The 26,565-nt window shown below is 50.2% G+C and overlaps 3 protein-coding genes across 3 annotated transcripts in view; 1 reads left to right on the top strand and 2 right to left on the bottom strand.

Moving 5' to 3' along the window:
• The window catches only part of SMG5 (SMG5 nonsense mediated mRNA decay factor), a 31,116-nt gene extending 11,103 nt beyond the window's left edge, over positions 1 to 20,013 (top strand). The window contains exons 6-22 of the mRNA XM_062597765.1: positions 1,085 to 1,174; positions 2,087 to 2,165; positions 2,763 to 2,888; positions 3,343 to 3,411; positions 5,616 to 5,824; positions 5,994 to 6,131; positions 7,247 to 7,945; positions 9,876 to 10,045; positions 10,347 to 10,422; positions 11,131 to 11,306; positions 12,391 to 12,549; positions 12,773 to 12,832; positions 13,147 to 13,306; positions 13,700 to 13,790; positions 14,416 to 14,490; positions 14,846 to 14,984; positions 15,379 to 20,013. Coding sequence (XP_062453749.1) covers positions 1,085 to 1,174; positions 2,087 to 2,165; positions 2,763 to 2,888; positions 3,343 to 3,411; positions 5,616 to 5,824; positions 5,994 to 6,131; positions 7,247 to 7,945; positions 9,876 to 10,045; positions 10,347 to 10,422; positions 11,131 to 11,306; positions 12,391 to 12,549; positions 12,773 to 12,832; positions 13,147 to 13,306; positions 13,700 to 13,790; positions 14,416 to 14,490; positions 14,846 to 14,984; positions 15,379 to 15,462 — 2,600 coding nt within the window. The 3' untranslated portion in view covers positions 15,463 to 20,013. The remainder of the gene's footprint in view (positions 1 to 1,084; positions 1,175 to 2,086; positions 2,166 to 2,762; positions 2,889 to 3,342; positions 3,412 to 5,615; positions 5,825 to 5,993; positions 6,132 to 7,246; positions 7,946 to 9,875; positions 10,046 to 10,346; positions 10,423 to 11,130; positions 11,307 to 12,390; positions 12,550 to 12,772; positions 12,833 to 13,146; positions 13,307 to 13,699; positions 13,791 to 14,415; positions 14,491 to 14,845; positions 14,985 to 15,378) is intronic.
• A 635-nt stretch (positions 20,014 to 20,648) lies between these two features.
• On the bottom strand, positions 20,649 to 23,287 carry BGLAP (bone gamma-carboxyglutamate protein). The gene is made up of 5 exons (XM_062597613.1): positions 23,265 to 23,287; positions 21,367 to 21,617; positions 21,012 to 21,056; positions 20,854 to 20,920; positions 20,649 to 20,781 (listed from the first exon to the last, which is right to left on the bottom strand). Exons 1-5 carry the CDS (start codon positions 23,285 to 23,287, stop codon positions 20,649 to 20,651), a joined length of 519 nt encoding a protein of 172 aa, XP_062453597.1.
• Positions 23,241 to 26,248, bottom strand: PMF1 (polyamine modulated factor 1). The gene is made up of 5 exons (XM_062597772.1): positions 26,072 to 26,248; positions 25,809 to 25,914; positions 25,429 to 25,529; positions 24,451 to 24,646; positions 23,241 to 23,870 (listed from the first exon to the last, which is right to left on the bottom strand). Exons 1-5 carry the CDS (start codon positions 26,209 to 26,211, stop codon positions 23,817 to 23,819), a joined length of 597 nt encoding a protein of 198 aa, XP_062453756.1. The 5' UTR covers positions 26,212 to 26,248; the 3' UTR covers positions 23,241 to 23,816.
• Positions 26,249 to 26,565: the final 317 nt, after the last annotated feature.

Genomic DNA, 26,565 nt, shown 5'->3' with positions numbered 1-26,565 from the left:
TTGGTGAACAACTGAATCTTTGGCTGTGTGAGAATGGAAGCCTTGACTTTATGTATGTTGCTTGGACAGCACAAAGGAAACTTGAAGCTGGGTGACTTCTCAGCTCAGACTTGCTTTAAGGTTGCCTTACAGAGCCACTGTCACCAGCGTAAGCGTGAATGAGAATCAGATTTGTTAAGCAATATTGTTAACTGATCCGGAAGATAGGCTACTGCAAAACCCCAGGTTCTTTGTGAGTGTGTCTGGCTGTGTGTCGTCCTTTACAGAGCAGATGTGTCTACCCCACAGTCACGACCTCCTAAGTGTGTCAGCTTCTTACTTGATTATGAACATTTGGGTGTGAAGGCAGTGAGAAAACATGCAACTGTGTGAAAAGCAGCTATTTGAAGTGTGGCATGGGAAAATGTGCTTGACATGCAGCAGCCTTCAAATTCTTGAAAGCTGTTTTGGCATTGTCGTGCGTGAATCAGCCTAAGAATGCAAATGAATGTCGTATAGGGGTATAAGAATGACTTATCAGACTGGTGGGAGAAAAATGTGCTCCCCTCTTTGCAATCCTTTCACCTAAGGTTTTCAAGATGCCTGCCATTATCCAAAAAGGATAATGCTTGATAAGATCCAGTCTAGCTAGACACCAGGCATTTTATTAAGTCAGATGACTTTAGATTTCACACTCTGCTGTGGTAGAATATGGTATATTTGGGGTGCTGGAAAATGGGAGCACAACTCTTGAGTTATTTCAAGGATGAGTGAATCAGCACTTAACATGTGGAGCAGTAGATATTGTTCCTTTTGCTTACCTGCTGCCACAAGTGTGAAGAGATTTCCTTTGCTTGGAATGGCAGGGACTGTGATGTGCAGAACAGTGCAGTTAAAAACGTAAATGTTTCAGACTGTCCTGGCAAGCCCTGCACACTTCTGTGTTTTGCCAAGAGCAATTCTTATCTGGTGGATTTGTTGACTTGGCCAGTATTTCCAGGTTTGTGGTATTTTTAAAATGTAAGGAAACTCTGCTTTTCTGCAGAAGGGAAGAGAAGACAGTGGCTTCTAATTTCTGATGTGCAGTGTGTGGTTTTACTTTCAGCTCGCTATCAGAATGAACTGGCAGGTGTAGACACAGAACTGCTGGCTGAGCGATTTTACTATCAAGCCCTTTCTGTTGCGCCGCAAATTGGTGAGTTGCAGTGAATGCTCATTGTTCAAATCATGCTGCCATACCTAAAAGCAATACTCTATGACACTGTTCTGTTTAGATTTAGGTCTGGTTACTGAGAGGGGAGGGTTTTATTCCCTAATTAAAACTAGTTCCTTCTAGTAGAATCTCTCTTTGGCAGGCAAGCCCAAGAGAGGAGTTAAAGCAAAGGTGGCCTTATCAAATGATGTCAACTTATTCATCGGATTAATTCTAAGAAGCTTAAACTTCCATGAGTGGGGTAAAATCATGTTTGTCTGGCTCAGGGAAGATCCAGCTGTTCTGTCAGCAGAACATTACTGCTCATCCCCCTATTCTAACAGGAACAACAACAACAAAGAATTTCATGTGCTTCTTTCTACTTTAAGTGATTACTTTATGCAAGCACACTGTGGCAGGAGTTGAGAGCCTATCTTATCTGAAAAGGAAGCAGTTCCAGAAGGATGTTTTCTCTGCCTTGTCTTTGCGAGGCTCTTCTGAGTTGATTACTGTGGCTGGTCTCAAATACCAGTAACTGACCAACATTTACGTGGCACAGTTGGCTGGAATGGAGCATTTGAATGCTGATAAGATGTTGTCCAAGTCAAGAGAAATACAAGATTGAGGTCAAGGCCATGTGCTTATTAATGAAGAGGAGGAGAAATTGTTTGCTCTGCTTTCTTCTGCAGACAACGAGCAAGAAGGTGGGGAAGATTTAAAAACACTGTAAAATGGGGAAAAGCTGAGTGGCAAAAGAATCAAATAGCCAGACCTTTGGAGTGCAGTTATACTATTGTTTGTGCCACCTGGCTTCCCTCCCGTACGGAAATGTAGTGAGAAGGAAGGGATCTGCTTTCTAGCAGGGAGAACTGGAGAGCTGCAGACTGATTCACTTGCCTCTCTCTTTTGTCACAGGCATGCCCTTTAACCAGCTGGGGACACTGGCGGGGAGCAAATATTACAATGTGGAGGCTACCTATTGTTACTTACGCTGGTGAGTGCCCGTGGGGATCTCTCTTTCTGGGCAAGGAATCTGTGCACTATGGTTGCTCTTGCCAGGTTTTCTCCTTTACTTCGGGCTTGTGACTTTCTCAGTGGATGAGTTTTAGGGGGATGTGGAAGAGAAGGAGGAGGAGTTATTTCACCCTTGAGCAGGACTGATAGTACTAGCGAGCCCTGGTCAAGTCAAATTGTTGTGCTGGTCACTGAAATACATGGGACTGCAGCTGGAGGGCAGGGTTCCACCTGCGACCCTGTGCCTGGGCTAGAGAGAGCCAGGATGGAAGGGGAGTGATGGTGTGGTATGAGGCACCCAGCACAGTGAGTTGGGTGGAATTCAGTTATCTAAACATGGCCTTAAGGCACAAATTTGTAAAGGTGTATAAACATTACAGATGGAGCTGCAGTGCAGCTTGGAGTGGGGTTTGTAGACATCAAGGGGAGTTAAGTACCCCAGCATGTTCAAACAAAAGCACTAGGTGCCTATCTTTGTGTTTATATGCCTGAATACCTTTCTAGTGAAGTAAAGCCATAAAATATGAGCAGCCCTGTGGCAAAGTAACTTTTCATGTGTTCTGTTTTGGTATGTCAGTATCCAGTCTGAAGTGTCCTTTGAAGGTGCCTGTGGGAACCTGAAGCGACTGTATGATAAAGCAGCCAAAATGTATCACCAGTTGAAGAAATGTGAAACCAGGAAGTTGTCTCCAAGCAAGAAACGGTAAGAGCCCAAAGAAGAGGGAAGGGGTGCAGTCTGAGAGTTTGCAGTGCCATTGGTGTCCTCCTCGGGGAGGTAGGTAGCGTCATTCCAGGCAAAAAGGCACCTGGCCCTTTTGAGGCAGCGAAAGTTCCCAGAATTCAAGAGCCTTTTTCTTCCATTTCTTCCAAACTGCCACATTCTTGGTCCCTTAGGTCATTATCTCAAGAGAGAAGCTGGGTAAGTGTAAAAGTTAAGGCGAGAAGTTTCTCACTCTCCTCTTAAGCTATTGACTATAGATGAAGATGAGATATATTGGTGGAAAGTAGAAGCATATAAACTGGCTTTCTTCTCCGGTTTCCTCAGAATGTAGGTATCGGTTGAGACCTGATTCATCTATTAATAGAGCTGTGTTAGTCTCTCCAGTTTCTGTGATGCGATACCTGCTTTACAGTGTTTTCTCCTTAATTTTTTTCAGATGCAAAGACATTAAGAGGTTGCTGGTGAGCTTTATGTACCTGCAGAGCCTTTTGCAGCCGAAAAGCAGGTAAGGTTACAACAGATTGTATCTCCTATTGATAACTCACAGGTGCAGGTATTTAGAAATGGAAGAGATTGTTCCCTGCAGGATAACAGTGTCTGCACTGAGGCTTTTTGCCAAAAAATCCAAGCCTTGTAAAGTCTTCTAACCTTGCAGTGAGAGTGAAGATGATCACCTTTCAAGGGAAGTTGAAATACCGAAAGGTTAAATACTTTGTAACTCTGTATAAATTGAGCCAGTAGTTGAGTCCTGAGCCTCTGACCTCCTCTGTACCATGCCTTTGGTGTGTTCTAATGCCTTTTTCAGGCATCAAATGCTTTCTCTTGGCAAGCGCTGGATTTAGGCTGATTTGACTACAAAGAGGCACCGTCTGCACGTGTGCAGAGCAATTCATTGCACTTGGAAACTTGTAACCAAATACCTTGTTCAGAGGAACGAATAACATAACCCATTTGTATTGGAATAAATGGAAAGTTTTGTACAGCTGTGTGGCTTTTCCTGGATTTTCTGCGTCTCTGCTGTGGGAGGCTTTCAGGTGGTTCTAAATTAACCTCTTGCTGCTTGACATAGAGTAGGTATTTTAGAGGCTGCAATTAAAAATTTGTCATAGAATAATCTTGCTCAAAAGGAACTTCTGGAGATCATCTGGTCCAGTCCTTCCCCAAACCAGGATCCATTTTGAAGTTAGATTCAAATCCAAAGTTGGATCAGGTTGCTCAGAGCCTCACCCACTTGAGTTTTGAATATGTGCAAGGATGGAGATTCCTCACGTCTCTGGTTTCTCCTGTAGTGTTTGACCACCCTCACTGTGGAAGCTTTCCTTGCATCTCATCTATTTTTTGCTTTCTGCGACTTGTGCCCGTTGCTCCTTCTCCCTTTGCTGTGCACCTCTGAGAAGAGTTTGGCTTACTTTCCTGTAACCACGTATGTGGTAGTTGAAGACAGATTATATCCCCTCAAACCTTCTCTCTTTCAAGCTGAGTGAACCCAGTTCTCTTTGTCTCGTCTTACCGTCATGCACTGTAATTGATAGCCTGCTGCTGGACAAAGTCCAGTTTGTCACTTTTTTTTTTTTGGTTCTAGGGCCCCCAGAATGGGCCATGGTACTCCAGGTGCCATCCCACAAGTGCCAAACAGAGGGGAATAATCACTTTCCTCAAGATACTGGTTATGTTTTTGCTAATGCAGCCCTTTATGTGGTTAGCTTTCAAATATAGACTTATACTAGAGCTGAACTTCAAGGCTCATTTAATATCCGCTTAACATGTGTTTAGTGCATAAGAAAATAGATTACTTCAATATCCCAAGTATGTTGCATTTACTAGAAGGATTTACTAGATGTTTGCAGACTGATTTTTTATTTTTTTTTTTTTTTTTTTTTTTTTTTTTTTTTTTTGTAACTAGGAAACTTCTGTAGCCCATTATATTGAATGCCATGAGTGCTTTCTTTGAAGTAGCTCATGGCTGCAGAGGATTTTGAAACGTTCTTATGGGCTGCAAATTAGGTGGAGCTGTGGGAGGAAGACAAGTTGGGTCCCTGGTTTGTGTGCTGGAGTGCAGTGTTTTTACTGAGCAGTGGCTCTGAAACTTTTGCTACTTTTAACATTGAAGTGCACTGTGTATTTTAATGGGTACTGTCTGAGCTCACAGGGAGAAAGTCATCCAGTAGTTATTTAGGTTATATATGAAGTATTTTTGAGATCTTTGAATTACATGAGCTAGAAAAATGCGAAGAATGAGTTTAATCTCCAGATTTTTCTCTGATTTTTATAGTAGCATTTCATATTTTGTGGCATGAGCCCATTATACTAAAGAGTGCTGAGTTAGCTGGCTCTCCTGCTTAGTGCCATGAGATGTGTACATGAGGGCTGTGTTCCTGTCTTAGTCTGCAGGAGTGTCACCTTGGGCCTGGGAGTGAGTGTTCAAGTCCTCCTGTATATTTACTGGTGACCCATCTCTTTGCAAGGAGGGGATCTAGTTGTCATTTGTCTTTAGGTTAGCAGCTTTAGAGAGAGAAAAACAATCTGATTCATCTCATTTGCTTCCCATAGCTGTTGCTGCCTGCAGTATTCTCCCTGGTGCTTTATCATGTCTAGTGCTAGATGACCTAAGTAAAGCCTCTGCCAGTTTTTGTTCAGTTTCCATGCAGACATTGCTAGGAGCTTGAGTTTTGAATAATAATTCTTGTTTATTTTTTCCCTCTTGCTAAGCTCTTTGGATTCTGAGCTGACATCTCTCTGCCAGTCTGTGCTGGAGGATTTCAACCTGTGCTTGTTCTACCTGCCTTCTCCTCCTAACCTGAACTCAACTAGTGAAGATGAAGAAGAGTACGAGAGTGGCTACTCTTTCCTTCCTGATCTCCTGATCTTCCGCATGATGATCATCTGCCTTATGAGTGTTCACAGCCTCAAGAGGGCAGGTAACCAGTGCATTACTCAGCCATTCGGCTCTTTCGTGAATGGAAAGTGAGTGATATGGGTAACACTTGGTATTCCACTTAGGCAGAAAATCTGATTTTAACTGAAATCCCTTTTCTAGGTTAGTGGGAAGATCAGTCTCCTCCACCTCATTATTCTGTCTTGTTGCAGGTTCAAAGCAGTACAGTGCAGCCATCGCTTTCACACTGGCCCTCTTCTCTCATCTGATAAATCATGTCAATATACGCCTGCAGGCAGAGCTAGAAGAAGGGGAAAATCCAGTCCCAGCCTTTCAGAGTGATGGCACAGGTAAGAGTAGAGAGACAATGCAAGTGTCTGCCCAGCTGCCTACCTATATGGGTGGCTGTTACTTTCCTTTCCTAAATCCCCTGGGCATGAGCTTTGTAGCATAGTTTCTGAGTGAATGGAGTGGTGTTAGAGATGTCGTGATGTTGCAGTGTTGGACTGAAATCCCCAGTGCCAGGTAGTTTATTGAGACAGTCTCCACTTGGAAGTTCTCCGTGAGTTTCCGGATCGTCATAGATTGAAAGAATTGCTTTCTGTATTGTAAGGAATCATCTCTCTGTATCTCTTGGCATCTCATTCATCATTTGCCTACTGCAGTCTGTGCTCTGTATTTTCTCTTTTTCCATTTGCTGTTGTTTACTGGGTTCTTTTCTCTCCTGTTGAGGAGGTGATGTCAGGTGAAACACCTGGGCAGAGCAGTGTCTTGAGGAGGCAGGCTCTATTCTGCCCACCTAGTATCTGTTCAGAGGAGAACAGAGGTCTTTAATTTCCAAGACAACCTGTTGAGCAGAGTTCAGCTGAAAGAGAATAAAACCTCTGAATCTTCCCCTTCAGATCAGATGATTCAAACATTTAGCAGAGTGCGAGAGTAGAGCTTTCTTGGCCAACAGTGACAATGAATGACTCCTCCCCTGGCAGGGTTTTGAAGCTGGCAAGATGACATAGACTTGCAAAGGCTCCGAGTGTGTTGGTCAAGGAAGGAGTTAGGTTAACTCAGTCTGGTTACAGAGCAGAGTGGCTGGTTTAATCAAGCTGACTGGCACATGCTGTTACCCTGGCTGGTGGATCGCTGGGCTCTCTGACCGCAGAAGGCTGGGGAGAGGGTTTGGGATTCAGATGTGGATTTTGTGCTGGATTTTGTGCTGGCAGCATTCAGCACTGAGCTGTCTGGTAACAGAGCAGTATGGTTTGAACAGTAGGAATCCAGGCTTCCCAAGTCTTTCTGTCTGCCTTTTAGAAACTGAGTCAACCTCCTAGGGTTGCTGTTACTCTTTCTCTGGTGGAAGACACTAATAGAAGTGATGACTGAAGGTTGTGTGGCTGGTTCCCTGGACTCAGGACTGGCAACCAGCTTGTGTCACACTTCTAACTTGTGGTCTCATTTTAAATGCCTGCAGATGACCAGGAGCCGCGGGAGCCCTTGAACTCCATTGAGAAGGAAACTGAAGCTGACTTGGCCAATCACCAGCCCAGCGAGGAACAGCAGAAGAATGACTGCAAGAAGAGCAAGAAATACTCCCGCCTCTCTTGTCTGCGCCGCCGCCGCCACCCCCAGAAGGTGGATGAGAGTGACTTGAGCGAGGGCTTTGACTCTGACTCTAGCCAGGGTTCCACAAAGGGCAGCGATGGCTCAGAAAGTGGCTCAGAGAAGAGTGATGAGGAGGCAGAAGCTGCTTTTGATGTGGAGACGGACTCTGACATGAACAGCCAAGAATCTCGTTCTGACTTGGAGGACATGGAGGACGAGCCGGGTGAGGAGGGAAGTGGCCGAGGCAAAAGTGGGCCCAAAGAGACCTTAAACTGTGTGGATGGCAGTGGGCTGGGGGACTCTAAGAGCCCAAGCAGCTCTAAAATTGAGACTCCAGATCCAGCAATCAATGGGCCAGGGCCCCTGAGCACTAATGATGCAAGCATAGCCAGTAATCTCCAGGCCATGTCTACCCAACTGTTTCAGACGAAACGTTGCTTTCGCTTGGCTCCCACTTTCAGCAACATTCTCCTGAAACCAAACAGCGAGCCACCTGTCTTGAAGGATGGAGTAGACAGCAAGCCATGTGTCAATGGAGATCTGGAGAAGCCTGGCTTGGTAGAGCAAGGTAAGGATTAGAGCTCTGGTTCAATGTGGTATTTGTTGCTGCAGTCCTGCATGGAAAACTGTGAACTGTAGCAGTCTCTTTGCTAAAATTTGCTTCTCTCAATTGTGCAAGTTCTCCTTCAGTCAGGTCTGGACCAGCAGGTCACTGAAGTACTAGGCAGGATTTGTGCTGTTTTTTGTCTGAATGAGGAGTTTTGCTGTTAATGCTTGCTGTCCAGGACTACAAGCACTGGGCGGAAGGGACACCTGCAGCTAGTCTATGTTATCTGTTGTTGACAGAGTAAGATTTCCAGCTAGATGCTGAGCAGCTCTAATGATGCTGAGCAGCTCTAATGATGCTGAGCATAATTCCAGCAGGTATTAGAAGTTTGAATTATCTTCCCTTTTTTTTCCCCTCATGTGAAATCTTCGTAATCAGACACTTTTTTGCACTTCTGATGATGGAAAGAGCAGATGCAATCTAGGAAGTTCTCCCTGAGCTGTTAGATTACAAACTCTGCAAAGCTCTTGTGCCTATGCTTGTCTGCAAGTCAGCAGATGCGACCTAGCTGCATTTGAGAGGAGCTGAGAGCCAGTTTCTGTGAGCTCTGCATGCTGCCTTGCTGTGTTTGGGGCTGAACCAAACTGCAGATGCACAGCAGGTGGAGCTGCATGCTTGCAGCTCTCTATTACCGTGCGACTTACAAAACTGAGTAACATTCTGGTGAAAAAAGGACTTCAAAGGGAGATCAGATGCACTACAGGGCGTTGTTTTTATTTCAGATAAAACCACATGTGCCCGTTTGGTCTTGTTTGTTATTTCTCCCAGCTTCCCTGGAGCAAGGAAACGTTTTGCATTGTGCTGCCAAACTCATGGGCCTGCAGCTCTGGCAAGATTCAGGCATTGCTTGGGCTAAGATTTGAAAGGGGAGCATTAGATCATGTTAGTGTTGAGTAGCTCCCAGCATTGCTTCGTAACCACTTGAAAGAGACAAGGGTAAAGGAAAAAACAAAGGATTTTTGATCTATTTAACATTTTTCTTTATATATTCAGTGGGTTACACAGATGTTGCTGCTCCAGGAATACATCTGAATAGTGTACCCATGATATTTTTGTAGAGGTAGGAATCGAGAAGTTGAATTAACCTGTGTGCTTTTTCTTGAAGCTCTCTGTGCTTCAGCTGGGCCGTTTCAAAGCTCAGGCCCCTTTGTGATGACTCTGTCTCTAAAGCTGAAGGACATTTAACAGTTTTAACCGTTTGCCAGAGATGGTTTCTGAATTTACTTCCTCTCTTTTGATACTGAGAGTTTATTGAAGGGCAATTGCTGTGCTAATAGGCAGAAATGACTGTGCAGTTAAAATAAGACACTGTAGCAAAATGCATAGTAGATTCTCAGTTTGCTGCTACCTTGACTGCAGGTCACTCATTTAGCTGGTCTGGAGTTTCATCCGGGGAAGTTACTGTGTCCTGGCAGCTGGCTTTGAGCTCCTCAGGTCTATGGAACTGCAGAACTGCAAGGCATAATGGATATTTAGATTCCCTGCCTGCCCCCGGCTAGTAAAATAGCCTGGCTGTTTGCTTCTCTTGTGTTGCCCGAAGGCTGGCACGCAGTGACCCAAACAGTGGTTGCTGGCTCTGGTCTCTAAAGTAAATGGCATGGCCCTTGCGCTGGGACATGCTACTTCCCCCAGCTCTCTTAGTGAGACTCTCTGAGGATGCTGCAGGGCCTGGGCATTTGTCAGGTTTTCACAGGGATGTTTTAGTAGTCTCCTCCCAAGGAAAAGTAAAATGCAACAGTTAAGACCCTCTTATTGACAAGACAGAGGACAGAGAACTGTTTTTGTGAAGATGTGTGGAGGAACAGAGGAGTTCAACCCAGTGCTATTCTCATACCAGCAGGGCTTTGCTTCTCAAAGGGTTTGCCATCCTGCTTTTCCCTTCGTTTTCCAGACGATGTATCTGACTCTGAAGAAAGCATTTCAAGCAACAGATCCTGTAGGAATGAGCGATCCCTTCAGGAGAAGCTAGAGATCGTGACCAATGAGGGGTTGCTTCCCACTGTCAAGGTGTTCCTGGACTGGCTGAGGACAAACACAGACCTCATCATCATGTGCGCGCAGGTAGGAGCCGGGATGGGTGTGTGCAATCCGTGCCTGCCTCTGTTCAGCATTCTGGGGCTGGGATGTTAAGGGCCTGCTGAAACCACTGGCCCAGTCCCACTTCCCCAATATGAAACGAAGTTTCCCTGCCCCACCAATTGAACTAAGCTAATCTTGACCTCTGGAAGTATAGCGATGTTTACTGTTTGTAAAGCATTTTTACAGACAGATCTGTGGAAGATACTAGAAAGCCTGAGAGGCCTGGTTATTGTCTACATCCATCTTGATGTTTTCTGTGGCCTGTTGTGTTTCGTTCTTGCAGAGCTCTCAGAGCCTGTGGAACAGGCTGTCTGTGCTCCTGAACCTTCTGCCTTCTGCTGCAGACCTGCAGGAATCAGGTACTAGAGAAAATAATGGAAATATGGTGCTGCAGCCATTCTTGTTGCCAGTAGTTTCCGTGGTGTGTGGCAGACCCTAGAGCGAGAGCTTTGCCAATAGCACGTAGCTTATAAGCACAATGGGAAGCAACTTCATCCGTGTGCTGTTTTTGTGTTTAAAAACCTTTCCAGTTGAATACTGCCCTACAAAGCTTATTAATCTATTCTATATGGCTGACAGTGTACCAAATACTTACAAAACACTTACACCTGTGTTCGTGAAACTTGTGTTGTCAACACAATTGAAATAGACTGCAAAGACTATACGTAAGGGTATGATTTTTGTCATGGTAGTCATGTAAACTAGTTTTGATGCCCCAAATGCTCATGATGTGCCCTGCGTCTCAGCCTGAAGATCCCTCTGGGACATGAAAACCATAGCACAGGCAGGGTAGCTTGTCTGTTGGAAAGAATGGGAGCACTAACCCTACAAACTAGTTTTCCTGAGGCATTACACCTCAGCAGGTTGCTTGAGACAATTACTCTTTGGTTTTTGGGTGGTCTTTTTGTTGTTCCTCCCCAGTGTGTGCTCATAGTACATGTATAATTTACTTAAAATCTTCTACCCTTGTTCTTTACACATCATGTGCCTTCAAGCATTTTCCCTCTTTGTCCCTACATCAGTTGTTTCAGTCACCATATATTGCTGTCTCCTCTGCTGTGTTCCAGGGCTGGCCCTATGTAATGAAGTCAAGGACATGCTGAGTGGCTCTGAACTCCCAGACCTGAGTGCCAACTTGCTGCTCCCTGAAGATGTGGCCCTGCGCAATCTGCCTCCTCTGAAAAACGCACACAAGAGGTTTAACTTTGAACAGGACCGACCCATTTTCTCAGCGGTGGAGGAGGTGAGTCAGGATAAACTCTTGAATCTTGGCACCAGCTGTGTTTTCCTTTTTGGAAGTGCAGCCAGTCTTGGTAGTGCAGGTGAAAATCTAGATCAGTTCTTGCCAAAATAGACCTCAGTTTGATTCAAACTTTTGGGTCTGTGGCTAGTTCACACCACTGGTGGTTGCTGCAGTTATCTATCTGTTCAAAAGTTATTGTTCAAAAAATGAAGCCCAGTTGGCAGCTTTGCTGCATGAGGTCTCCTGACCTCCCTGTCTGGACAGAAGCATTGTTATCTCTGCCCTTCCTGGGATGAAAGAGGATGTGGTCAGGGCTACAGGATGCTTCCTGTGATCCTGATTTAGTAAATGCAAAAGTCAGTGAACTCTCTCTTCATGTGGCACCATCTGCCCTCACAGAGCACATTTATATGCTGTCCCAAACACAAATGGCCAAGGTGGTCATTTCTGGGCAGCGGATGTGTCTGCAGAAAATGACCATTCTCTCGTGTTGTCTTGCTAGACCAGTCTGGTCCCTTGTAGGGTGGGAGCACATTAACATCTGTCTAGGTTTGAGGACACTGCTCTGACCTGTGATGTGGGAGCCCTGTTAAATCAGAGTTCAGCAGGGTGAGTTCTTGAATGTCATCTTAAGCTGCTGGGGCAGCTGGAGTGAAGTACAGCAATCTCGTGTCCAGCATGAGTTGCCTTTTGCTGACCTCACTTAGCAGTCCAACCGAGAGTAGTGCCTGCCCTAAGAGCAGTGTATAAACTGTCTCTTCATTTGGTTCCCTTTCCCAGCACTGAGGACTGAGCAGAGATTTGTGGGGAGAAAAAAAAAACAGCTGCTGTTTTCTCTGTGGTTTTCTCAAGTTAGGGAAGCCCTGTTTGCAAACACTTCTCAGCTTTCTGGCCAACCATACACTTTTCTGCAGCTCTCTCCACGTGTTATTGCCTTCAGGAGCACATTTCCATAGGAAATGTTTCCTTTGGATTTTTTATTAACAGTTTCTGTCTTTTCCAAAAGTGTAAGCTTCAGCCAGAGCTGGCTCAGGCTACAGCCCACACGGGGAAACATGGCTGGTGACTGTCTGCTTCTTTGCAGTCTGTTATTCGGATTTGCTGCATTCGGAGCTTTGGCCACTTCATTACCCACTTGCAAGGCAGCATCCTGCAGTTCAACTCGGAGCTTGGGATCTTCATCAGCATAGCTCAGTCAGAGCAAGACAACCTGCTGCACCAGGCCCAAGCCCAGTTTCACATGGTGAGTTGGCAGAGGTAGGCTAATTCTCTGTATTGGCGCAGTGCCCCATAGGTTACTATTAGATGGTAACTACAGAATTTGGAGATGAAAGTCTCACTCCTCCTACCATCCTTAAAGCTACTCAAATGTTCCTTTTTCTTTTCACTCTGTTTCTGAAATTGTGTGCTACTGTCAGCTTATGTGTTTCCTGCTAATTGATTTGGAAGTTTGTTTTTATAACTAGGCTGCAGAGGAAGCTCGTCGGAACAGGCTAATGAGAGACATGGCTCAGCTTCGACTGCAGGTAGGAGATGCTAGTTCCAAGCTGAAAACTGGGAGAGGTGCTGGCTGAAATGTGTATGAAATTAAGAAGGGAAAAGGGAGCTCTCTGTTCCCCTGTCATGTGGAGGTGGTTCTCTGTTCTGCCAAGATAGAAGTGATGAGTAGCCTGCAACTGCCTCAATGTGTGTGTCTGGTCCTTTGCTCCTTGGTTGAACCTCTGTGTGCTGGGAGGTTGAAAGGGCCTGGTGGAGTGTTGCAGGGGACTTCTTGTCCTCTTTGATCCTTTGTTTCAGCATAAATGCCAAGCAAGTCTCTCTCTCTGGGTTTGTTTTTCAGCTGGAGGTTTCTCAGCTGGAAGGAAGTCTCCAGCAGCCCAAGGCCCAGTCAGCTATGTCTCCTTATCTCGTCCCGGACACCCAGGCCCTCTGCCAGCACCTGGCTGTTGTCAAGCAGCTGGCCACTAGTGGGAGGTTCATAATCATCATTCCCCGAACAGGTATGGGGACTCCTTTTCATGTCAAATAGCTGAGCCTGCCTTCCCCTCATTCCCTCTTTGCCTAGAAGAAAGCCCTTTGGGCCACGGTGGCTGCATTCCGTCCTGCTGCCGTAGCTCCTTACCGCTGCAGGAGCAGTTGAAAGATGGTTCACATATGTCTCTTTTGGAGCCTGTCTCATTTGTGGTGCATGCTTGGCATCCAACATAGTTCATTGAAGAACAGCTGGAAAGAGAGAGGCCATGTCCACCCCCGACTTCATCTACCTCCTGTGGCAGCAGTTGCTGCTCTGCATCAGGAGCAGTTCAGCGGGATGTGGAATTCTTGCCACATCTGGGTTAGCTTGCCAACGTAGAGCTGTAAGCCAGATGTTCTTGCTTCTTTCTTTCTGTTAGTGATTGATGGCTTAGACTTCCTGAAAAAGGAGAACGCAGGGGCTCGGGACAGCATCCGATATCTGGAGGCAGAATTTAAAAAGGGAAACAGGTGAGAGTCAGAAAATGATGCACATTGCCGTTGGTTTTAGAATGGGTATATTTTGGGATGGAAAAGAAAAAGTCATTGTTGGGAACATGCCGTGCATCCTTTAGAGCAGAGTGAGAAGTGGACCTGCAGAATGCACTTGGTGAGAGGGACAGTAGTGAAGTAACATGTTTGGCAGCTGGTTTCCCAGACACTCGTGTAGTTGCTGCTCAGCTGTGAAATATAGCTGTTCCTGAGGGGTGGCTGGAGTTGCAGCTCTTTACTGGTGTGTAAAACTGAGCTGTACCTTTTACTCAGGTACTGGGAGCGCTAGGAGAGCTGTATTGAATTAGTGCCCAGGTTAGCTGCAGCAAGGCAAACGGGAGTGCTTTTATAAAGAAAAACTGCACCTTCAGTGCCTGTGTCAGGGCTGGAAGCCTTTAAAATACTTGTGGTGTTGTGAAGTGCAGACAGCAGTGGTGATGAGAGGTGACCTGAGGGACAACTCAGGCGGTTATGTGTCTTTTTGGCGGATACACGCCAACATTGCCAGAGGTGCCTGCAGCCCTTGATAGAACTACTGTAGAATATTGACTTCTGTCTGTGTGATGGTCTCTATGTGGACTTAGTGATTCCGATCTTTCCTTAGGTACATTCGTTGCCAGAAAGATGTTGGGAAGAGCTTTGAGAGGCATAAATTGAAGAGACAAGATTTAGATGCCTGGTAAGATTACAGCATCTGGAGATGTCTGAGCCTGATTCCTAGCAGGCAGATGGGATCTGGGGAGAAGTGTTAGCACTGGGACTGGTCACACAGCTTGTTGGATTTGGTGCTTTATGTGGGTGACTATAAAATTCCCCAAAGAGAGTGGCAAGGCACACATCTGTGTCGTATAACACCAAACACTTCTGGTCCTAAGAATGGTCTCAGAGAAGCCCTCAGTGGGTGACAGAGAAACAGCTTTACCTTCAGGGCATCCTCCTTGAGCATGCGTGAAACCGGTGCCCGCTTTGCACAAACAGGTGCTCTCCTCTCTGACTTTCTGCTCCACTTCTCTTCTCTTGCACCTGTGTGGCAGGAACCTCTATAAAATCCTGGACAGCTGCAAACAGCTGACGGTGTCCCAGGCAAGTGGAGAAGACGACACCACAGGAATGGTCACCATCATCACGGGCTTTCAGCTGGAGGACCCAAGCATGTTCTCAGTGCCCATGCAGGTCAGTAGCTCTTTGTTCTGGCTGAACTGCACCTTCTTGCTTTCTAGCAAGGTTAAAATCTGGTTGTTTGGCAACAGTTTGTTTTGGTAGTAACTGTCCCGGACTGCCCAAATCTAGCTTGTAAGTCATGGTTCCTACTGTTTATTTTCTTGAAGGCCTCTTGATCTGTCATGCTTTTGTGGTGCGAAGTATCCTGAGGGGGGAGGGAGAACAGTAATTTGCATGACTGTACGGGCTTCTAATACCAGAGCTGTGTAAAGGCACATTAGCATGAAGGAGAATTGGGCCTTTTAGCCATGAAAAGCTGTGCCTGTGACAATCTAGTGGTTGTGAAGGGCAGCCCTCTTGACAGGGCAGGGAGGAAATAACCCGCTGTGTATGTGTTTACTTGCAGTCTGCCATCCAGGCAGCCGCCAATGCCAGCGTAGAAATAAAAAATGTTCTGGAGTTCTACAAGCAGTGGAAAGAGATGGGCTGATGTTCAGAAGGGGATCGGGTTGGTGTACCTTTCTCTCCCCCTCTCGGAACGTGCAGCGTCTGAACGAAGGAAACAAAAATCCAGGCGACACTTAGACACGAAGAAGCAGCAGCAGCAGCAACAACAAGAAAAATGTCTACAAAAAAAATTAAAAAAAAAAGACAATCTGGGCACGCACACGGACACCCGCCACCCGCACCCCGACCAGACGGCTGTACATCTCCAACAGCGCCAACTGCTCTGAGAAGAGAGAGGCACCTCGGCACGGCTGAGGCAGAGCTCTGCCCTTCTCCCAGTCAGCAGGGATGGGCGAGAGACGGGCAGTCATTCATTTTCCCCCCTCCTTCCTCCCCAAAGCTTGCTTGGTCATCTGAAACGGGCAGGCGGCTTCCAAAGTGTGGACTTCACTTAAATGAAACCAAACCAGCACAGCAGAAATGGAGCCCTGCTAGCTTGGGAAACGAGAGCCGAAGAGTGTTTAGCTCTTGCTTGGCAACCTGGTGACAGGAAAGCAGATATTTTTTCTTTTTTTTTCCCTTAGAGTTAATTATTTTTCAAGGGTTTTTTCTTACTGATTCTTAGTTTTATATATATATATACATATATTTACATATACATATATATATATAGAACTATTAAAAAAAAGAAAGAAAAAATGGAGTTCCTTTGGGGTTCTGGATACTCATCCAATGTTAGAAAAGGAAACAAAGCTATTTAAAAAGAGGGGGAGAACGAAAAAAGCTCTTAATATAATTTTTTTTTCTTTTTTGGGGGAAAGAAAAACATATTTATTTCCCTTCCTTGTCCCCATGGAGCGGGCTCAGTGCAAAGGGATTTCGGCCTGCAAAGAGAGAGCAGTCTGAAGTACCGCTGTGGGCTTCTTGCTATCCTTGCTTTCTGTACAAGCTGTGTGCTTCAACGAGAGTTTGGCTGGGCTGCTGGAGAGAGGTGAAAAGGACTTTTTCTCCTTTCTTTTCCTCTTTTTCCCCCTTCCCCAGTCCCTCCCACTTCCTTGCTTTCAGCATTAGGCCTTGGAGAAAAGGAGCTGAATCCAGCAGAATCGCTGGGAGAGGGAGAAGAGCCCTGTGGGATTTAAACACCAATAAGGCTCAACCGCTTGGTTTGAGTGCTGTGACCATGGGATGAATGAAGCCAGCTCCCAAGGCCCATCTCCCAAGGACCCAAGCCTCTTTTTTCTTTTTTCTTTTCTTAAATCTTGCATACGTGCAAGGAGTGTGGAGGAGGAAGGAGGATCTCAAAGCCATTATCTCTTCTACTGGCTGTTCTGACACTGCTGCTGCTACGTCATGCTAGAGAGGGTGGCAGAATTCGCGTGGTCGTATCCTCCCCACATCCTGCTCCGGGGCAGGCAAAGGTAACGCAGGGACTGCTGTGGTCCAGGACTGAGCCCATGAACTATTCTGTGCTTCTAGCATCCCAGAAAGAAGGGAAGATGCTACCTGGGCAGATGCTGGAAGAGCCGATTCCCCCTTGTGCCCTGCAAGGGACCGAACAGACCTCCAACCTGGCAGCATCTCAAGGGAACCTGTGTCTGACTTCCTGTGATGCTGATGCTTGGAAATGAAGAAACAGGTTGCTCCCAAGACAGCTGAGCAGTGGGAGATAGGCTGAATGGCCTCTTCATAGTTCATCTGTGTGAGTGTACTCAAGAAACAGACGTTTCCATCCACGTGAACTAACAGCAGCTATGCAAGTAAAAACCACTAGTCTTCTATGTTTGATTGTTTTTTCACATGGGCCAGCCAGAAGCTGCTATAAAAGGGGCATAATATGGAAAGACAAGTAACATACTCCAATGTGTGCAGACTTCCTAGCACGATGCATTGTACTGGTGTGGCAGGATGTTCCTTTTTTTCAGGTTAAAAAAACAACAACAAAAAAACAAACAAAAAAACTCGGCACAAATCCCAGCAATTTCAGTTCCTTTGCAGCACGCAGTCCTGTGGCACAGGCAGAGAGAAATGCGGAGCATTAAGTTACAGCTGGAGCTGGCCCTACGTGCTTGGTTCACATGCTCGAAAGGTGACCTGAAAGGCAGGTGGAGGGGGTAGACTGGCAGGGCTTCCCGCAGATTTTTCCCTTTGCAGCGTCTCCTGACACTTGTGGTGCTTTCCTAGGCTAAGCCAAGGAAACAGCGGAAGTAGAAGGGCAGGTTAAAGATTGGCTCGAGTTGGGCTTTCTTAGAAATCTAAGATGGACTGTGAAGCTTGGCAGTTGTGCTTTCCTCCAGTGCTATCAGTGATTTTTATTTAAAGCCATTTGTTTGCGTAGCTCATTATTTTTATTGGATGGGGATGGGGGAAGGAAGAAAGAATCACTCTGTGAGGCTCGTCCTTCAGTGCATGAGCCAGAGCAATACGGTGTGGTGGGGGAAAGATTCGCCTCCCCTTCTGCCCCTCTGCTGATGTGGAGAGTGCTGCTCAGCTAGGCTGAATGAAATGCGCTCCTTGTCCACCAGGAACCTGGCTCAGCAGGGTGGCTGGCTGGGGAGCTGTGCTTTTCTTCCTGCTGCTTAAGAAAACCATCCATCTCCTTGCTGTAAAGCAAATCAGAAGGGTCTGCAAAGCCTGCAGCTCTGAGATGTGCTTGAGCTGAAGCCCAGCTCTTTCGGCAGCCCTAATTGTCATTCTCCTTTGGTTGCGTAGTGCAAACTGTGCACTTGGATTTGATAAAGAGAAGGATGTTAATCTGAAATGAGAAATGCAAGGATCTGGAGGTGTTTCTCAGCTTTGCCCTGGGCCAGGTATTTCCTTGGCTGGAGGTGGAGAGGGAAAAGAGCAATGCAAAGGAAGCAGCAACCAAAAGGGAATGGGTCCCCTGGAGCTACAAGTGTCTTGGTCTGTGCAGCAGCCTGGGCTGCCTGTGGTGCAGGATCCACGCTGGGCGCCAAGCTAGGCAGGGTCTCGGGGCACGTGCTGTCGCTGAAGAGGTGGGAGCCAGGGGCCTTGGCCCAGGGCTGCCTGGTCCCCTAAGGGATTGTTTCGATATTACCCTGAAGTTTCGCAGACCTAGAGAGTAGGAAAAGACCCCTGACTGCCTTTCCGAGGGAAATCGTAGTAACTGCCTCGCAGCAGCATTCAGCCTGCGGTACCTTTTGGTTGTCCTCACCCTCTGGGCCGGTTAGGGAGGGATTGTCACCTTTTTTAAAAGACACCTGAAAGATCCCTTCCCCACCTTGCTTTACCCTCCAGAGCATGCGACCGTGATTCTGGATTTTTGGGTGCATGTCCCTGGCTGGAGATACGTGAAAGGGGGGAAAAAACAGGAGAGTTGAGAAGCTCTGAAACAGCAAAGCTGCAAAGTGAGGCTTCGGGGAAGAGGGCAAGTTGTGTCCTTCCCCGAAGCATTACCTTTTAGTGGAGGTTCAGCTTGGCATCTTTTGAGTTCAGGGTAAGGGAAGACCCTTCTCAGCCCCTATCCCACCGCTTGTGATGAGCTGGAGCCCCCTCCCTGGCTATAAATTGCCCCAGCTCTGCCTTGATGGCCGGAGCCAGTTTGCCCCTGCGTGGGATTTGGTGCATCGCTTCCACGTCCAAACCACGCAGCCAAAAGCCTGTCAGGGTGGTTGCTGATGCTAAACACTTCTCCAAGGACAGGGAAGGCTTGAAGGGCGGGGGGAGGCTCCGTGGATCCTGGCTCCTGGGCGTTGTGGTTGGGGTTTCCCTTGAGCTCACCGCGGCGTAGCGATGCCGGCCGCAGGTACAGCCGCGAGCTGACTTGCCAGCCTAGTCCACCGTGCGATGCTGGAGCCTCGGGAAGGCCAGCTCTGCTCCGCTGCTAATCCATATGGTGCTACTCCTGTACCTACTCAAAGCTTGCTAGGACCAGCTCCAAGCTCACCCCTTAACACCCACTGCGCTGGGAAGAAAAGCGAAAAGAAAAAAAAAATTGCTTTGTGGGCCGAAAAACGTTGTTTTTAATGTGTTTTTGTGTGTTTCTGGGCCTTGGTTTTCTTTCCTTTTTGTTGCCCCTGTGGCGAGCTCTCGGAGGGTTGGGGGCGACCCTGTTCCCCGGAGAGCACGGGCTGCGGGGGGCTTGCGGCGGGTCGGGTTTCCGGCGGAGGCGGCGCGTCGGCCGCGGGCGGGAGCGGTGGGGCCGGTGCCCGGGGGGCTGGGGGGGTTCCTGCGCGCCTCTTCCTCCTGCTCCCGTCGTCGCTCCGCTCGGCTCCCTGCCGCCCGCAGCGCCTCGGGCTTCGCACGCGCGTCTCGGACTTGCAGCGGCCAGGTGAACTCGCTGCTCCGCGGCGGGCAGGGATTGCGAGGAGGGCGAAGACGGGGCGGCCGCGGGAGCGGAGGAAGGACGGCGGCGCGGCGCCGGCTCCCGGGCCCGGCGAGCCCCGTGGCGAGGGGCGATGGCCTCTTCCTCGCTGCCCCTTTTTGTAGCACAAATTCCAAACCCAGCCCTGGCGCGGGGCTGCCGGGAAGCGCCGGAGCCCGACCCGGCCCAGGAGGAGCTCGGGGGCTCTCGCGGCGCGCGTCTGACTGTGATCCCGACACGTTGACTGGCTTAATAAAATACGAGGTGTTTGTACCCCTCGTTTTGTGGTGGTTCGCGGCCCGCGTTTCTCCGGCACCGGCGCGGACGTTTTAACGCGTGAATCCGCACTCACGCGTGCTCTTTTCCAACCCAACTTTGCGCTTTTCCGAAGGGAACGGCTGCCCGAAGCCTCGCGCTCCCCAGCCTGCTTTTAATTTTTACCTGACCTGGGCAGAGCAAGACAAAACCTTGGGTTGCTTTCCATTTGATTTGCAACCAGATTTCAGATCGCTCCCTTCCTTATCCGTAAAACAGCAATAATATTTCCTTTATTCCTTCCTGCGTTGCCTGCTGCCGCGGTGAATCGGGGCTCGTTTGCCCCTCGGACGGGGGGTTTCTGCCCGCGGGGGCTCGCCCACGGCAGGACCTGCGGCAGAGGGCTTGCTGGGGGGGGGGGGGGGGGGGTGACGGATGGGACCCAGGTGTCTTGCAACCGGGTAGGGAGGCGGAATTGGGTCCCTGGGAGCCGCGGAGCAGCTCCGGGGAGGGGGAACCGAGGCCCCGCTGGGGTCCCCGCCGTGGCCTCGCGCCACCCCCGCTCCCCCGCGCCCAGGAAGGAGCCAGATGCACCGTTCGCACATTTATTTATTTCATTGTGCGTTTGCGGGGGCTTTGCCGGCGGGCTGCGGCTAGACGACGGGGCCGTAGAAGCGCCGGTACGCCTCCTGGAAGCCGATGTGGTCGGCCAGCTCGTCGCAGTCGGGGTTGAGCTCGCACACCTCGCGCTTGGCCTCCAGCGGGTCCGGCGCGGCGCCGTAGGAGCTGCGGGGACGGAGCGGGCGATGCCGGCGGGGCCCCACGCCGCCGCCCCAGCGCCGTTTCGGCGGCCCTTACCTGCCCACGGCGAAGTTCCTCTTGTGCCTGCGCACCAGCTCGGCGCTGGCGCGGCGGGAGACGAAGGCTGCGGGGAGGGAGGCAAGAGCGGAGGCGTTAGGGCGGCCGGATGCGGGTCTGGCCCGGCACCGGGGACGGAGCCGGCCGCCGGCACTCACCTTCGGAGCTGGGCGAGTCGGCGGCGCTGGCGGAACGGTCCGAGTCTGCGAGCGGAGCATAGTTCAGGGTGTGGGAAAGCCAGGTGCGTTGCTGCACCTTCCTCCCTGCTCCTCCTCTTCCTCCTCTCCGGGGTCTCTCCTTCCAGCCCTGCGCTCACCCAGACCTCCCTCCCCACGCTGGCCCAGGCATCCCGATTCCCATCCCCCATCTCTAACCAGCAAAAAAAAAAAAAAAACAAAAACAACAACAAAAAAAAAAACTCTCTCCCCGTCCCCCCTCCCTGGGGTCCCGGCAGCACCACCGGGGGCTCGGCCCGTTTTGGGGCCGGGCGCCCCAGTCCCGCTCGCCCCTTACCGCCGCGGCCGAGGGCGAGGGCGACGAGGGCCAGCAGGGTCAGCAGCACGAGGGTCCGCATGGTGCCGCGGGTGCTCGGCGCTCGGTGCGGCTGCCCGGGCGCCCGCGCCGCTTTATAGCCCGCGGCGCCCGCAGGCGAGGAGGGGCCCCGCGGCCCCGCCAGGGCTATTTCTGGTTCATCCGTTCGGGGGCCGGGAGCCGCCAGCCCAGGCGGCAATTGTGGTTTGGGGCGAACTGATGGCTGGAGCCCGCTGGGAGGGAGCCGGAGCCCCGGGCCAGCACGGAGAGATTTACTGGGACGTGAGACGGGGCTCGGCCTGTTCACCAGTCCCTCTGGCCGGTCCCCACTGGTGGGACTGGGGCAGGAGCCTGGGTCCCCTGCGGTCCCTGCAGGTCCTCAGGGGTCAGGACCCGCTCGGTGACGCACGTCGCGGCCTGCAAATTGCTGCCGCACCGGGGAGTTTCCCCACCGCTGCTCACGAGGTTTCCTCTCCGGCCCAGGACACAGTTTCTGCCTCCGCGACGCGGGCGCGTTCCTTCCGCGCGGCAGCCTGTCATTTCAGCTCGCTTCCCCCCGCGCCGAGCCCGGCCGGCCGCCAAGCCCCAGGGAGGAAACGCGCCGCGACCCCGGTGACCCTCGCAACACCCCGCAGCCGCCCCGTGCCACGTCCGAGGGGCCCCGGGAGCTGGAAACAAGCCAGGACCCCGCTGCCCGAGGGCATCCGTGCTGAGCTCGTACTCGGCTCCAGGTGGGCTCTAGGCTCAGGGCCACGTTAGAAGGTGAACGGGGGGGTGCTGGGTGCACCCAGGAGCGACGGTCCTGACCACTTCCCAGACTTTCCAATTCCATAAATCCAGGCCTGTCTTGGAAAGCAGAACTGGAGGGTTTGGGGCGGAGGAGGAGGGAAATGCTGAGACCAGAGCCTCTGTCAAACAAACCCATAAACTACAGAGTGCACGGGCCAAGCACACACAGAGGCAGCCAAGAGCAGGGGAACAGCCCCGATTTATTTAGATTATAATGCAGCAAGGGAAGGCTTGTTTACGACAAAAGGAAAATATGCCTCAGTCAGTCAATCATATGCTTTGGCTGCCTCTAATTGGAAACAGAGGCTCGTGCTCGGTGGAAAGTGCCGTCTTTCTTTGTTCTCAGAATCCGTATTTCAACACCACACCGGGAAGCGTCTCCTCCGGCCGGCTTTCACCAGCAGCCGAAGTGCTGAGCGGGCCAGGAGGGAGGCAGCCGACTGGACAGGTAGAGGAACCTGCTGCCCTTGGCAGACCTGGCATCTGTTGGAAATAGGCTTGTGATTAATCCTTGCCAGACACAGTAAGATTCTCCTCGTTATCTACGCAGCCCAAAGGAAGGCTATTTCTTCATTTTAAAGAGATAGCTCAGCTCCTGGGTTTCACTAACTCACTGCCATGCAGATATTGGGTAAGTCCCTGCTTCGCTTTCTGTAAGAAGAGGCAAATTTCTAATAGGGAGCTGGTAAAGAACAGCTCAAGCTGGGTATAAACAGGGCTGAACCCACACAGGACTTTGGGACTGCTAAGTATTTTAGCCATGAGCCCACGAATGGAAGGGGCTCACTGACCCCACGCACCAAGTCAAGGTGGGGACCCCACTCAGCTACACACAAACAGACAACACGCCCTGAGATTCTTCGGGCTCCCTGAAGAAGCAGCCTCAGCGTGTCTTTTGCGTGTAGCTGCAGAGAGCTGATGTAAAAGAATAGCTGGAAAAAAGGATATACGGAAAGGAGGCACATGGTGTGAGAGAGCAGCGGCTAGCGTGTCTTTTCTAACGGCCAACGGGTGGACAACTGCTAGAAGAAACAGATCACTGAAAATGAACACTGCAAAAACATGGCAAAGGGTCTAAAGTGGCTATTTACAATTCAGCTGCACAAAACGCCATTGTAACATTTAACCGATCGCGTGCTTCATACGCTACAGCCAGCTCTGCTGACCGCTCCCCGGCTCCTCTACCCAGCACAGAGCACAGTTACTATCTGTGCTCCACTTGTTGCGTAAGGCACCAAGGTTTCTGCAAAGTGCATCTGAAACGCCTTGAGGGTCTCAAATTCAGCTTTAGCAAGACAGAATGCTGCTCATCATAGTGCTAAAGAAGCGTGTTAGTGCACAGACATGCGTCGCTGTCGCATCCGTAGGACTCCCCTCACTGTTGAGCTGAGCAGGGAATAAGAAATAGTCATCTATTTCCAAACATCCTGATGCATTTTCTCATTTCACAATCTTTGATCAAACTGTGCAAGTTCAGTAGTGATTCAGTCCTACTGCAACAGCTCCTTCCAGCCTGCCAAGAGGAACACAAGTGTGCAGTCCTGTTTGCACAGTTTATATACGCCAGGTGCAGAACTCCACTTCCCAAAGCATTTGGGGAAGAGAAAATCCACGTGTGAAACATTTACAGAACCTCTGCTTCCTCACTGGGGCTCCTTGAATGTCATGATGAGCTCTCTCTGCTCTTTACTAATTGCCTGGAAGGAAAACAAACAAACATCAAACTTAGCAAAGTGCTTTTCTCCACAGAGGCCAGTGCTTAGGACACAAAGCAGCACTGATGTAAAACAGAGCCTCGCATATACTGCTGTCCCCAGCACATACAGAAAACAATCCATTAATCTTTCTTGTAGGCTCACCCACAAAAGCATCCCATCCAGCACACTCCGTTTGGGAGCACACAGTGAAAAACACTGAAGACCTCCAGCGCAAATGCCCGGAAAGCCTAGACCTCCCTGCCAGTTTCTGCAGTACTTGGCTCCTGGCAAGGCCTTTGACAAGGGCCAGCTTTCAGAAGTTGCTCTGCATCCAGCAGCTGGGGCTGGACTTTCCAGGCACCAGTGAGTCTGCTCTTCCCCAACTGATTCACACGTCTTTGTCATACCCTTGTCCTCCACCTCCTAGAGCAGAGACCCACCCAGAGACCCACTACAGCGAATGAACAGCGCAAGTTTCCCGCTCATCTTAAATGAGGCACAGTCTTTTGCTAGAGAAACTACACGACTTTTCCTTTCAGGAGGATGTTGCTTCGGTGCAAAGACAAGACAGTGGTTTTACCTGCCAGGCTCGTTTGCGATCCTGTATCTGCCGCTGCAGCTCTGTGATTCTGTCCCTCCCAGCGAGCACGGACTCTGCTAGTTTCCTGTTCTCTTCCTCCTTCTCCTTCAGGACTTTGCGGAGGTAAGCCCTGTGTTTCAGGAGGTACGGCACCACAGCACTGCGAACGTCTTCCTCGGGGATGCCGCTGGGACGCCTGGGAACGACCAGGGTGTGTAGCGACCAGAGAGCAATAATCTTGCGTGGCAATTATGCTCACACGCTCTAACTGAAACTTGAGTCGTTGCCACAATGCATCGGCTCGTTGACTCCAGCAATTTATCTCTGGCACTGCCCAAGATGCTTCGGAGGATGGCTCTAATGCGAGTATCTAATGGGCACCCCATGGCGCAGCCCTCTAATGGCACGCAGGAAGAAATAGGAGGAGTCCTTCCCAAAACCCCGCAGTCAGTGGAGGCGTGAAGGCAGGGGATATAATTAACTTCCCCAAACACGGACACATGGAGTCACTACGATGCTTTTGATCAAAAGACCCAGCTCGCCTTCAGGACAAATGAAAGGCGGCTTGTACGACTTCTAGCACTCGCCAAGTCCCTGAGCAACATGTTGCAACAGAAAGCTTTGCTGTGAGCTCTCCTACTAGGACAGCAGCTGTGGCTAAAAGGCATGCTCTGGCTTTTGAATTATTCAGAATCACTTTGAGTTTATCTCACCTCTGTTCCCTGTTGCACTACACTCTTCCTTGCAAAAAGGAAGTTAACTATGTGCCTTAAAGAAGCACAGATAAATCTCATTTTTGATGTTTTGAAAACAATGATGTTCTTGTTAAGATATAGGAGATTTTAGATGTTCCTTTGGGGTGAAGCTTGAAGCAAAGGACCCAAACATCACACAGGAAGTCACCTGGACCCTTGAAAGAACCAATCTCCACACAGAACCTCCCAGGACTGCTTCCCACAAGACCGAGATGTCCCTCACCACGCAGGCTCTTCCTGGTCCTTTGCCTCTTCCACGATCTTATCCAGTGAGTTAAAGAGCGCCTCCAGGTTCCCTTCCTCCTTCACCTCCTGAATCTCCTCCTGCAAGGGAAGGACAACGCAGGGCTTCAGGAGCACCCAAACGGCACTGACACAGGCTCCGCCTCGCCAGCCCTTGCCCTTCCCCAACAACGGCTACAGCTCCTCCTGGGGAGATGCAGCCGTTCGGGAGGATCTTGGGGGTGCATTCTTCCCTTTTTTGTTTATTTTTTCTGTTCGAGAAACAGCATTTTGCCTCCCTGTCTCAACATGCTTCTCCGTAACTACTTTCTGCCGTCAGTATCAGTTCGGCCTTTGCACAGGCCGCGCGGCCCCGCTCACCTTGATAGAGGCCTGCAGCTGAGATACGAACTGGTCATAAATGCTCCGGGTCAGCTCGGGCTGCAGCCGGTAGAAGTCGCGGTAGCAGTTCGCAAACCTCTGGTAGCTGCGAAAAAACCCCCAAATCCGTCGTTTCTTGGGCCTGGGGGCAGGACCACGGCCAAGCCCCAAGTCTCGCGAGAGCTCCGCAACTCTCGCGAGACGCCCAGCCGTTTCCCCCCCCCAATACTTTCTCGCGAGACTTGGCCCCCGCCTGGCCTCACCTCCCCGCCGCCACCAGCTTCTCCAGGAAGGTGTCCACCACGGCGGCGAAGAGCTGGCCGCGGCCCGGCGCCGCCGCCGCCGCCGCCTCCCCGCCCTCTTCCTCCGCCTTCTCCTCAGCGCCGCCGCGCGCCGCCGCCATCTTCAACCGCCAAACGGCCCGGCCGCCGCCTATTGGCCGGAGCCGCCGCGAGGCGCCGCTCCCATTGGTCACCGCGCGGGCCACACCCACTTGGCGGGAGCGGCGTAGCGCGCATGCGGCGTAGCGCGCGGGCGCCCCCCCCCCCCGCCCCGGGACCCGCGCGCGCCCCCCGGGACCCGCGCGCGCCCCCCGGGACCCGCGCGCGCCCCCGCGGCGGCTCCTGCAGGGAGAGGCGCAAGGCGATAAATAACCAAAAAGGAAAAAAAAAAAAAAAAACCTTTAATGACGCTGCTCGGGGACTCGTTACAGCAGGGCAAGCTCGGCGGCGGGACCCCCCCCCCCCGCCGCCGCCCC

The sequence above is a fragment of the Rhea pennata genome, chromosome 31 (genome assembly GCF_028389875.1).
Source record: "Rhea pennata isolate bPtePen1 chromosome 31, bPtePen1.pri, whole genome shotgun sequence".
Lineage (NCBI taxonomy): Eukaryota > Metazoa > Chordata > Aves > Rheiformes > Rheidae > Rhea > Rhea pennata.
This window is presented reverse-complemented; position numbering and strand designations above follow the sequence as displayed.